Genomic DNA, 12,065 nt, shown 5'->3' with positions numbered 1-12,065 from the left:
ACCTGGCTGCATCTATTGAAAACTATCCATACTTCATGACTCTTGTTAGCTCACCTGAGCCGAAGGCTCAAGTGAGGTTTTCTGATCACATTTTGTCCGGCTTCCGTTTGTCTGTGCGTCTGTCTAGCTGTCCGTCTGTCTGTAAACTTAATTTTCACATTTTCAACTTCTTTTCAAGAACCGCTGGGCCAATTTCAACCAAGCTTGCCACAAAGCATCCTTGGGTGAAGGGGATTCAAGTTTGTTCCAATAAAGGGCCACACCCTCATTCAAGGGGAGATAATTGAGAATTAGTGAAAATTTGGTGGTATGTTTTAAAAATCTTCTTCTCAAGACCCACTGTGCCAGGAAAGATGAAACTTATGGGGAAACATCCTCAGGTAGTGTAGATTTAAGTTTGTTCAAATCATGACCCCCGGGGTTAGGGTGGGGCCACAATGGCCGACCAAAGTTTTATATAGAAATATATAGGAAAATTCTTTAAAAATCTTCCTTTCAAGAACAGCACGGCCATAATTGCTCATCTTTATATGGAAGCATCACCAGGTAGTGTAGATTGAAGTTTGTTCAAATCATGACCCTTGGGGACAGGGCGGGGCCACAATGGCCAACCAAAGTTTTATATAGAAATATATAGGAAAACTCTTTAAAAATCTTCTTCTCAAGAACAGCAAGGCCATAATTGCTCATATTTATATGGAAGCATCCCCAGGTAGAGTAGATTCAAGTGTGTTCAAATCATGACCCCCGGGGCTAGGGCGGGGCCACAATGGCCGACCAAAGTTTTATGTAGAAATATATAGGAAAATTCTTTAAAAATCTTCTTCTTAAGAACAGCAAAGTCATAATTGCTCATATTTATATGGAAGCATCCCCAGGTTGTGTAGATTCAAGTTTGTTCAAATCATGACCCCCGGGTGTAGGGCGGGGCCAAACTTTTGGATTTAAACTTTTCAATAGTAAACCAATTTCTACTTTTTCCTAGCCACAATGCTCGGGTGAGCAATGTGGCCCATGGGCCTCTGGTTTTTATAACTTTCATCACTTATTTAGCTTATTATGTCAAATTCTGAAGAAATGAATGCATATGTAACTAATATTTTTTTGATCTTTGTAGGACTTTATTTTGGAGCATTACAGTGAAGATGGAACTCAGTATGAAAAAGAAATCCAGGAGTTATGTGACCTCAGACAGGTAGGTGTGATAAGCATGTATATTTGGTTAAATTAAACTAGGTTTGATGTATTCACTATTCAATATATCCACTTATAAGTAAATCTGTCAAAGATAAAATTTCCTCTGATGCAAGTTTATACATGTATGAAGACTTATCCAAAAATTTTACAATTAAAGGGGGAGGAAATAAGCACCTCCTTCAAATTTACCTGGTCTTGGAACCTCTGTCAATCATCTGAAATTAAGCCTGGGATTGGATACTTTGAATTGATTGACATTTAGTTGGCTGCTGTTGTGTATATCTTGTGTACCTTGTCTGGAGATCGTACCGGCCATCGAATTAACTTTCAGGCTTTTGATGCCTACCGCTTATGCCAACGTAATGAAGAAGCAATCAAATCGTTCTTTTCTTTTTTTAATTCATAAGAATATGCCATAAATATAATCAATCTATCAAATAATTAAATAAATGACAAGAAAATCATGGCTATTATAAATTTAATTTTAAACGGGAGGATTTCATATCATGATTACAATTGATTATTTTAATTTCCGTGTAAAAAAAATGAGTTAGCATACATTTATTCCTCCATTAATTAACAAAATAAAGCGACCTACGTTTGAAGCTAGTATCATGGAATTAAATAATATTATTTTTTAAAACAATTATGACAACATTGTAACATTGTTCTTGAGTCAAGCGAATTTATATTTATAAGACAAACCTGTACGTGTCACTTTTATTCGAGACATGGTGACGAAGTTACGGTATAATGATAAGTTTTAGAAGAGAAATTACTCGGAATATAATATCTTGCTTTGTATTTAATGTTTGAAATTAATAATGAGTCTCAAAAGAAAAAAACGATGCAAATGATTCTTTTCCCATTTCATAGCTGTCGGGGAATCAACCCCGGTCCGAAGTCCTGGCCATTTTTACAGACCATGCGTTATGGAAAAATCAAGTAGGGTTTATCTTAGAAAGATATTTATTTAGACAGTAATATTTCTATTTCAACATTTTATTCTCAAAACATCGTTTTTAAGTTTCATTGTTATTTACCGAGAGACTGTTTTATGATTCACTTTCTTCTTTCGTTTTGCGTAGATGACGTGTAATTTGAATTACTTCCTTTTTTGTCGCCAGATTACAATGTCAGATTTTTGTGCTAAATGTAATTTCGTTATAACACTTCATTTAGAAACACACTGTATATAAAAAATGTCGATTTATTAAAAATATCAATTATTTTAAAAGAAAGAAATTGAGAAGGATTCTGTCTGCTACAAAAAATGCTTTATTTCGCATTTCAATTCATGAGCTAAACATAAAAAAAACGGCCTCGGTTTACAAAGTCGTAGGAAAACGCATACAGGTAATACACTCAAGGGCTCAGGTAACATCCTGTGTATATAGGTAGTATACACAAGCTGGCGTCGTTCCCTCGGGGCTTCTCAGTCGCTTCGATTAAGCTCCACCCCACACTAAACTTACCTGAGGAAAACCGTACGGTTGAAAACCTCGGCCTTTAAGTTCAAATGAGCTTTAAGTGTTTTAGCATTTTGTGCTCAAAATATGAAAATTGTGTAATTGTACATGTAATGGTTATTGAATGGAGAAGGGATTATATGGTATGACATTGTTCTTACGATTTTTCAGGACATGCGGACTCCCCAGAGAAACGAGTCGGGAGTTGAGTTGTTAATTGAGTACTTTAATCAGTTACACTTCATTGAGCGGAGATTTTTCCCACCTGACCGAGTTCTTGGTGCTCACTTCCACTGGTATGTCATTTTGTCCCCCCCTCCCCCCCACCAAAAAAAAATTAAAATGTGTAGGAAAAAAAAAGTCTTAAAAGAAGCAAGATAACCTGTGATCATTATATTACAGTAACTTTAAATTACTTCTTATTTGCTTATTTAAAGAAAATCTGCAAATTACTATCTCTTGAAAACAGATATGGTGAATTTGGTGATCTACAGTACTGGTATTGTCAAGAGATTAATATAATCTTATAATATTTTTTTTTGTTTACAGGTATGACTCTCTAACAGGTGTACCCAACACACAAAAGACAATGGGCTTTGAGAAAGGCAGTGTTTTATTCAATATTGGTGCTTTATACACACAGATAGGCTGTAAACAGGTAAAATATACAAATACCGCAAAGCTCGTTTAATACGAACACCGACATTGCGAATTTACGGATATAGCGAAGTTATCTTGGATCCCCAGCTTTATAAATTTAACTAATTCCTTATACGGATATAACGAATTACGGATATAACGAAGTAATTTCATAGGTCCCAGTGACTTCGTTATAACGGAGTTTTATTGTATATATATAGGTACATAGGTTTAATTGCAACATGTTCAACATACCATATAAGTGGAAACTTTAGCAAGAAGCAAATTGAGTGATTTCTCCTGAAATAATGGTATTTCATTATTAGCGAGAAGTAATTTTAGTGGTATTAAAATGCTCACTAATGGAGCTATTTCAATTAAAACGCAATTGATTTTTAGGGATATTAAATTTTAGCAAGTTCAGCACCTTCACTAATAATGCTAAAATTAAAACCTCACTAATGCCCTGTTCACACGACGAGTTTAATTCACAGTAAATTAATGCGAAGTAAACTAGTGTGAATCAAACTAATGCGAATTAAATTGCATTCACATGACAACTAATGTGAAGTAAACTGATGCGAATTAAAGATTTTACTTCCACAGTCAGGCGTCGATCAGTAAGGCTATTATGATGTCATTTGCAAATCACGTCACCTTATGCAGAAGCAGATGTATTTTTTGACATAATGTTACAGTGTCTGTACACAGACGTTAGTGATTAACACAATTTTCCTTAGTTTTTCACTCAAAATTATCACAAATACTTATAGCTGATCACCAGCATGTGGCATTTGACTTAATTTTGCCATTACGCATGCCTCGAAATTTAATTCGAATTAGCTACGCTTAGCGTTCACACGGAGTTATTGTGAAGTAATCTAATGTGCAGTAAACTAATTCGAATTAAACTAATTTGCATTAAATTCTCCATGTGAATGCTAAGCGAAGCTAATTCACAGTAATTTTACGTTTAATTCAAATTAAACTCTCCGTGTGAACAGGGCATACAAATTCTGCTTATGTGGTATCTCAAACATAAATGCTATTTAACCCATTGTATGTGTAACTGCTTATTAGCTCTTCTGAGCCAAAGGCTCAAAGAGCTAATGCTATGGCCATTTGTGCGGTGTGCGTCGTGCGGTGTGCGTTAACTTTTTAGAATATGGGCCATAACTCAAGAACCCCTTGGCCAATCAGTGTCAAATTTGTCACAGGGTATCCTTGGCCCAAGGGCTACCATTTATACTAAAATAAGGGTTGGAACCCTAAAACAAGGGGAGATAATCAGGAAAACAAAACCAAAAGCACTGGTTGCAAAAAAATCTTCTTCTCCAGAACCACCAGGCAGATTTTCACCAAACTTACATACAATGATCAGGATATGTTGAAGATTAAAAATTGTACAAGGCATGACCCTGGGGCAAAGGGCGTGGTCTCAAGGTCACTTCAAAGTTGACCTAAATTTACAATTAATGAAAATGTCTATATTTTGCTTACTATAAGGACTAGGATCATCAAATCTTGTAAGTAGATGCATCTTAGGACTTCACATCATGTTAACTCAAAAGTAGGTCACGGTGACCTACTTTTTTAATTTTGCGGGCATTTGTTTTTAAATTGATTTGAAGGCATATTTAGGACAATTTAAGGCCTATGATCATCAAACTTTGTCAGTTGATCCATCTTGGGTCCTTGAACAACGTCAACTTAAAAGTAGGTCACCGTGACCTACTTTTAGAACCTTATGACTTATCCTTTTAAAAACATTTCATCCCATTATTTCAGACACTGAGAGGGTTAGAATCATCAAATCTTGTAAGTTGCTGCATCTTGGGACCTTAACACATATTTAAGTAAAAGTAGGTCACTGTGACCTACTTTTAGAATTTTGCAGGCATTTGTTTTCAAATTGTTTAAAAGGCATATTTTGATTACCTTCAGACCAATGATCATCAAACTTGGTCAGCTGATGCATCTTGGGACTCTGAAAAATGTCGACCAAAATGCAGGTCACTGTGACCTACTTTCGACATTTTATGACTATATATTTCAGTATCTTAGGTATTTATTGGCTTAGAATCATCAAACTTTGTGAGTTGATGCATCTTGGGTTTTCGGAGAGTGACGACCAAAAATTAGGTCACGATGACCTACTTTCAATATTTTATGGCTATATTTATGTATCTCCAGTACTTATTGGCTTAGAATCATCAAACTTTGTCAGTTGATGCATCTTGGGTTTTTGGAGAATGTCGACCAAAAAGTAGGTCACGATGACCTTTTTTTGACATTTTATGGCTATATTTAAGTATCTTCGGTACTTATTGGCTTAGAATCATCAAACTTTGTTAGTTTATGCCTCTTGGGTTTTCAGAGAATGTCGACCAAAAAGTAGGTCACAGTGACATACTTTTGAATAGCTCAGGTATTTATTGGCTTAGAATCATCAAGCTTTGTCAGTTGATGCATCTTGGGTTTTCCAAGAATGTAGACCAAAAAGTAGGCCAAGGTGACCTACTTTTGAATATCTCAAATACATATTATCTTAGAATCTTCAATCTTAGTTTGTCTATTAATGCATCTTGAGTCCTCAGAAAACTTCAATCTTAAAGTAGGTCACCGTGACCTACTCATGTTTTTTTTTTTATAGCTTTATTAAAATATCTTCAGTCCTAATTGGCTAAGAATCATCAAACTTTTTATCAGTTGATGCAACTTAGGTTTTAGGATACTTAGGGTTAGAGGCTTCAAATACAAGTGATAGGTTGTACAATTTATCAGAAGAGCGATTCAAGGCCCTTGGGCCTCTTGTTTTAGACTATTTATTATGGTACCATATAACATAAATTTCAATAATGTAAGAATAGAGTATATTTTATGGGAAATATCTTTAGCATATCATGTATTTTATTCATATGAAGAAAAATTATAATGTTGCAATAAACTAGCATAAAATGACTGAATTACTGTATAATTTATTTCAGGATAGGACAACTCATGCAGGAGTACAGGATGCTATCAGTAATTTTCAGAAAGCTGCAGGGACCTTCCGTTATTTACACAATCACTTCACTAATGCTCCTAGTATGGACATGCAGCCCCATACACTGACAATGCTTATACAGCTCATGATGGTCAGTAACTCGGGTCAAATGTCACCAAAATATTTATAAAACAATCCATTATTGGTCAGCTGGTGTTGATATCATGAGTTACTGGTAACTCAAATAGAGAATTTGTCCCTTATTTGTATGTTTTGAATTACCAGTCTAAAACATTAAACATAATATGTTAAAGCAGTACAACAATTTTCATGCATCAAATATTTGATTACAAAGTTCAAGCTTGTGAAGCAAATTATTGGAATGATATTTATATGCTTGTTTCTATCTGTAATTTATTTTTATATTGACTGCACCATTTACCTGTATATACAGAGTCAGGCCCAGGAGTGCGTGTTTGAGTGTAAGGTGCTGGGTGGCAATAATGATGGACTCCTAGGAAATGTCAGATGTGCTCAAGAAGCTGTTGTGGTAAGTATCATCACTTATTCATCATATAACTCAGAAATTACCTGTACATACAGACACTGATTTGGTCAGTGCCATTCCTTGTACAGTGTACTTGTATATTTTGACACATGCTCTATCTACAGGTGTCCCAGATGTACGATGACACAAAGTTACTGATGACCGCTGAACCGGTCAAGGACTACATTCCGTACTCATGGGTCTCCATGGCGATGGTGAAATCCCAGTATTACATGGCCATGGCTCATACTCACATGGCAATGGCTATCATAGACTGCTCTGGTTTGTCAATTACTATCAATGAAACATTTATCTTGTAGTGCTTTTACTTTGCTTTTGAAAAATTGTACAAGTACAGTCGTACACGTATTTGTAATCTGTCGAGAGCACTGCTTATTAAAATTTTTGAACTTAGAACCAGAATGCAATATAAATGTCAACAATTATTAAACCATAAATGTATACTGTTAGGATAGAACAATGAAATTTTAAGAGATATTGCTGTTTTTGGAACATAAAAAAGTTATATCAATAGTCCAAATTATTTTTTCCAGAAGAAAATGACAGTCAATCTTTAACGGAATTCATGGAGGCTTTACAGAACACAAAGGAAGTTGACACAGAGAACAACAGACTGAGCATGCCTCAGACCGAAGAGGAGAGAATTACACTGGGTTAGTATTAAAATCAGCTCTGGTAGGTATCAAAATACTGGTCGGGGACAAAAACAAATATGAGTGATAGATATTTTTTTCACTGGTCACAGCTTCCATTTTTTAGGGATTACTTTTTATTCAGAAAAGGTGTTTTCTTTAAGAGATAACAAATTTGCTTTTAAATTTACCTTGTTAATAAAAAAAATTGTGTTTTACTACAGGGAAAGCTCACCTAAAAGGTGCACTCAACTGCCATGAAGAGGCTCTGAGATTACATGACCTTTGTAAACAACTGAGAAAAATTGATACCTTTCAGGACATTTTAAAGAAGGCTCATGACAGGTAAATTTGGGCACTTTCAACCTGAAAACTTGATTAAAATTAAATTTTAAAAACAAGAAAATTTTGAAAAAGTTCACTATATGCCAATGATTTTCATTATCCTTGTTTTATGGTTGTGTAACAGGTGCTTGGAGGAGTTTTCATCTTTAGAGGAGGAGGATGATTTCACAGAAGTTCTGATGTTTCCTAAAATTAACCCCAAAACATCTCAAAATGTCTCCCCCGTCTCTCCAGAGTTCAGAAATATCAGTGTAGTAGACATCTTCAAGAGACTGGTAAGAAGTGATTTATATTCACTTATCCTGATTTAAAATTTATAATTTCTATTTCTTTATGTAAATTGTGTTCGAGATACAGATATCCTCTGTACATTATAATCAAATCAATGAATTCATCAATACATTTAATTTTAGGGCCCTATAACAATATTCAATGCCAAAAATGAATGGTCTGCACCAAGAACAGTAACTCTGGATCGTAATCCAGATCAGGGATTTGGATTCAGTGTCCGTGGAGACGCTCCGGTTCGTGTGGCAGAAATAGAACCTGGCAGTGTTGCTGAGGTACTGTATATCCTATTATGTCTTCCTTCTCATTCAATATGCTGAATATTTGACAGATATTCATCTATAACTTTTCAGATTATTTATAACCTAGATATTTCATACCTTTTTTGAAAGACATGATAAAGAGCTACTTGGTTTACCTTAAATAAGCCTTTAATTTATATCACCTAAATATTTTAAAGAGTTGTATCAAAAATGTACACTGTACGTGGTTTAAATAGTCTCTGTTTATTGTTGTTTTTGATTAGGTGGGCAAACTGAAAGTTGGAGACTTAGTGGTAGCTGTAGGGGACACAGACACAAAGTGGGCAAAACATGAAGAAGTAGTGAATCTTGTCAGACAGTGTGGCAACCATTTAGTTCTCAGACTAGTCACCCCCAACACCCCCCAGGATCCGGACGCTAGTCACTCAGGCTCCTCCCCGGGGACCCCCCGCGCCCCCCTACGAATGCAGAGCCCCAGGGAGAGCCTATCAACTCAGAGCAATAAATCAAATCGTAGTCGGCTTAGTGCACCCTGGATATTCATGAGGAAAGGTTCAAAAGAAAAGCAGGATAAACCAGAAAAGAGCAAAGAAATGGAGGATGGCGAGGCTTTCCTTCACTGATTAGCATCTGTTATGTTTGATACGACTGGTTAGTGAAATCATCTGTTGTTTGATGTGATTGGTTAGTGTAATACTGTGATGTCATGTCCTTGTCAGAGGCTCCGCCCATTGACCTGACAGCAGCTAACACATCTATGAACACACTATGTAAAGGGAATGATGGGGAAAAATGAGATCACCCCATACCCCTCACGCAGACAAGAAATAATATAAAAATTGTGTGAATTTTTATGAAACAGATTTTTGTTTTTTTAACAAAGATGCATTTTAAATTGTATTTGTCACCTGTATGATTCAGGGTTTATGTGTCATAGTTTATCTGTCATTTTATTCAGTGTTAAGATGCCCTGTAGCAGAGAGCAGTATATTTATCCATATACAGTATACATGTAACTTTTTGTCTTAATAACTGCATCATAACTCAGTAGATATCATTTTACTGATCAGCAATAAGTGAATACCTTCACATATCAGTTCTATGTCCAGTTCTGTCCAAGCTATATAGGTTCTTCCTTCCAAGTGCTCAATTTGGCGGCATAATTTGCTGTCTCCTTTTATTATATACCAGTGCTAATGGAAATTGCCAAACTTCCATGAAGAATCAAAAGTTTCTTGCCTCAGGTTAGGTATATTTTACATCAGTATTCTTTTTCTCCTATTATTTTTCAAGAAAAAGATCGATTTTTGGCAGATATTCATGTATTTTTATGGCTTTTGAATTTAGGCATTGATATATTTTAACACAAAACAGTTGTATACATTATATTTTTACATATGACATTCATGTAGCATTATTATTGTCACATGTTGCTTTTAAAAGTCTTCTTTATTTAGTAGAATTGTTTTAGTGAAATGGAAAATTACAAACTTAAAATGAAAGCATTACACATGAAATAACAATCATACATGTACAAACATGTTCACAGTTTTATACTTACATTTCTAAATCCATGCAATGATGTATGTTTCTCTTAGCATGTAGAAAATCTCCATGTAATTAAACCATGTATGCATAATGTAACCTAAAATCAATATATTGTATAAGCAAAGGATTTTATTGGTGTGCTCAGTATATATTCATGATTGAAATCCACTACCCAATGTATAGATAGATAATCTTGTTAAAATTAATATATATTAATAATGGAAATATTCAAGTATTATATTTTTACATTAAGTATCTAGTTAGTCATAATTTCCATATCAATCATGTGTAATCTTTGTCAATGATTTTATGCAGTTCAGTTATATGGGATAGGATAATCAAAAATGTTCATAGCCAATTAATGTGTGCGAGGGAAATAAATGTACTTCGAGTTATAATCCAGATAAAAAAAATCCTGATTATTTATTATGTTCTTATTGATTATGCACTGTCCATACAACTTATATTGATTTTTTTTCTTTCGAAAAATGACACATTAAACTTGTCTTTTGGCTTAAATGTTTATAAACTAGAATAGAAAACACAGAGAGCTTGAACTAGATCATTCAATACTGTCTGTTTAAATGCATATTCAATCACTCACACTGGACAGTTTTGTAGATTGATGGATACCGAGGAAGCAATTTTTCATTTGCAAATAGACACATTTTATACATATTCAAACTTTTATATTCATTGTCAATAAATCACACTGCATTTTACATGGTGGAGGTGTTTTGAAATACTGCTTTAAAGCACTTATAATAATTATTGTTTATTAATGAATTGAAACACCTCTACACAAGTTTAGTGTGCCAAAATAACCATATTGTGATGTAGATATAGATAAGGTCTGAAGTATTAAGACTGTATTGTGATACCCATCTTACATACATGTATATTTGTATATTGTTAAAGTGTCCATATATATATTATATATATATTATATACGTATGTTTAGAGTTTCTATATATATACATGTACATAAATTATATAAGCTATTTGTTACTTACAAGTGTAAGTTGGTTATAGGATAGGAGTTGTATTCTTGGCTCATCATGTGTTTTAAACCATTTTTGTTGCAAATTTTGCAGTAGATAAAAGTTACTGTCTCTGCTATTTGATGCTTCACATATATCAAAAGGAAGCAATTTTTATGTAAAGATTTTCTAAGATTAAGAGCAAATGCAATCAACTTGTATGTCTGTATTGTTTTAATGATGGTGTTAAATTTATACATTTACATGCATGTATGTAGTAACATGTGAATTGTATACCCATACACTGTATGTTATGTGTGTATAATTGTCTATTAATGAGTGAGAGCTTTTATCAATACTCAATGTACAAGAGAAAGAAAATTCAGAAAATATTTTGACAAGCAATAAAATGTTATATATCAATTTGTATTGAGTCAACACTGTGGAAACATGTTTTTGATTGGTTGATTGGAGTAGACTGTGTCAGTCAGACAAGTTCAATCGCTGGTGGCTAGATAACTGAGTTAAGCACCTGACTGGAGATTCAGGGGCCGGGGTTCAAATAAGGGTCTGGTCAGATACATTTTCTCCTGTCCTGTTACAGAAATGGTAGGATTTAAAAAAAACAAAAAAAAAACCCGATATCATCAAAAACTATAAGGCACACTTCAACAGATGTTTAAGATCTAAGGTGAAAGCAGTCTCCTGTCAAATTAATGTTCAGGTAATGTGCATCCTTGCAAGCATCCCTGTAGATGCATCATCCATTTAAGTTTGATCTAAGTAGGCTTACTTTGGAATTGACCTGTCACAAAACCCTTAAAGCTGGTCCCAGGTCTAGAAATGAAGTCAAATGCCTACATGTGTGCCTGGGGATACAGCATTATATCCCAACTTTGTTCAGGTAAGGTCAAAAATAAATTTATATCCAATGATCAATTGTAAAGTTGAAGATGAGAAAAAGCCTTTTAAAGGTACTTGGACACAGATTTGAAGTTAATATTTTCTCATTTTTTCTGTATAATATCACGAATTATATATTTCAATAGCATTTCACACAAAAATTAAATAAAAATCTTATTTCATTTAAAAGTTATTAAAACGTTAAATTTTTTGGCGGGTTTGATTGACACATCCTTGCACTTTCACA

General features: G+C 34.2%; 1 protein-coding gene across 1 annotated transcript; it reads left to right on the top strand.

Moving 5' to 3' along the window:
* Positions 1 to 1,117: 1,117 nt before the first annotated feature.
* Positions 1,118 to 11,338, top strand: LOC134266485 (rhophilin-1-like; the record flags this gene model as incomplete). Its single annotated transcript, XM_062748713.1, has 11 exons — positions 1,118 to 1,195; positions 2,838 to 2,962; positions 3,216 to 3,324; positions 6,293 to 6,442; positions 6,746 to 6,841; positions 6,964 to 7,120; positions 7,393 to 7,512; positions 7,716 to 7,836; positions 7,961 to 8,111; positions 8,250 to 8,399; positions 8,651 to 11,338. Coding segments are annotated over 11 exons (1,617 nt in total), but the record flags the coding sequence as incomplete, so codon positions are not given.
* Positions 11,339 to 12,065: the final 727 nt, after the last annotated feature.

Source organism: Saccostrea cucullata, unplaced genomic scaffold (assembly GCF_032062105.1).
Source record: "Saccostrea cucullata isolate Sc308-1 unplaced genomic scaffold, CSIRO_AGI_Scuc_v1 ctg18932, whole genome shotgun sequence".
NCBI lineage: Eukaryota > Metazoa > Mollusca > Bivalvia > Ostreida > Ostreidae > Saccostrea > Saccostrea cuccullata.
Note: the sequence above shows the minus strand (reverse complement) of the source record. Positions and strands in the feature narration are given on the sequence as shown.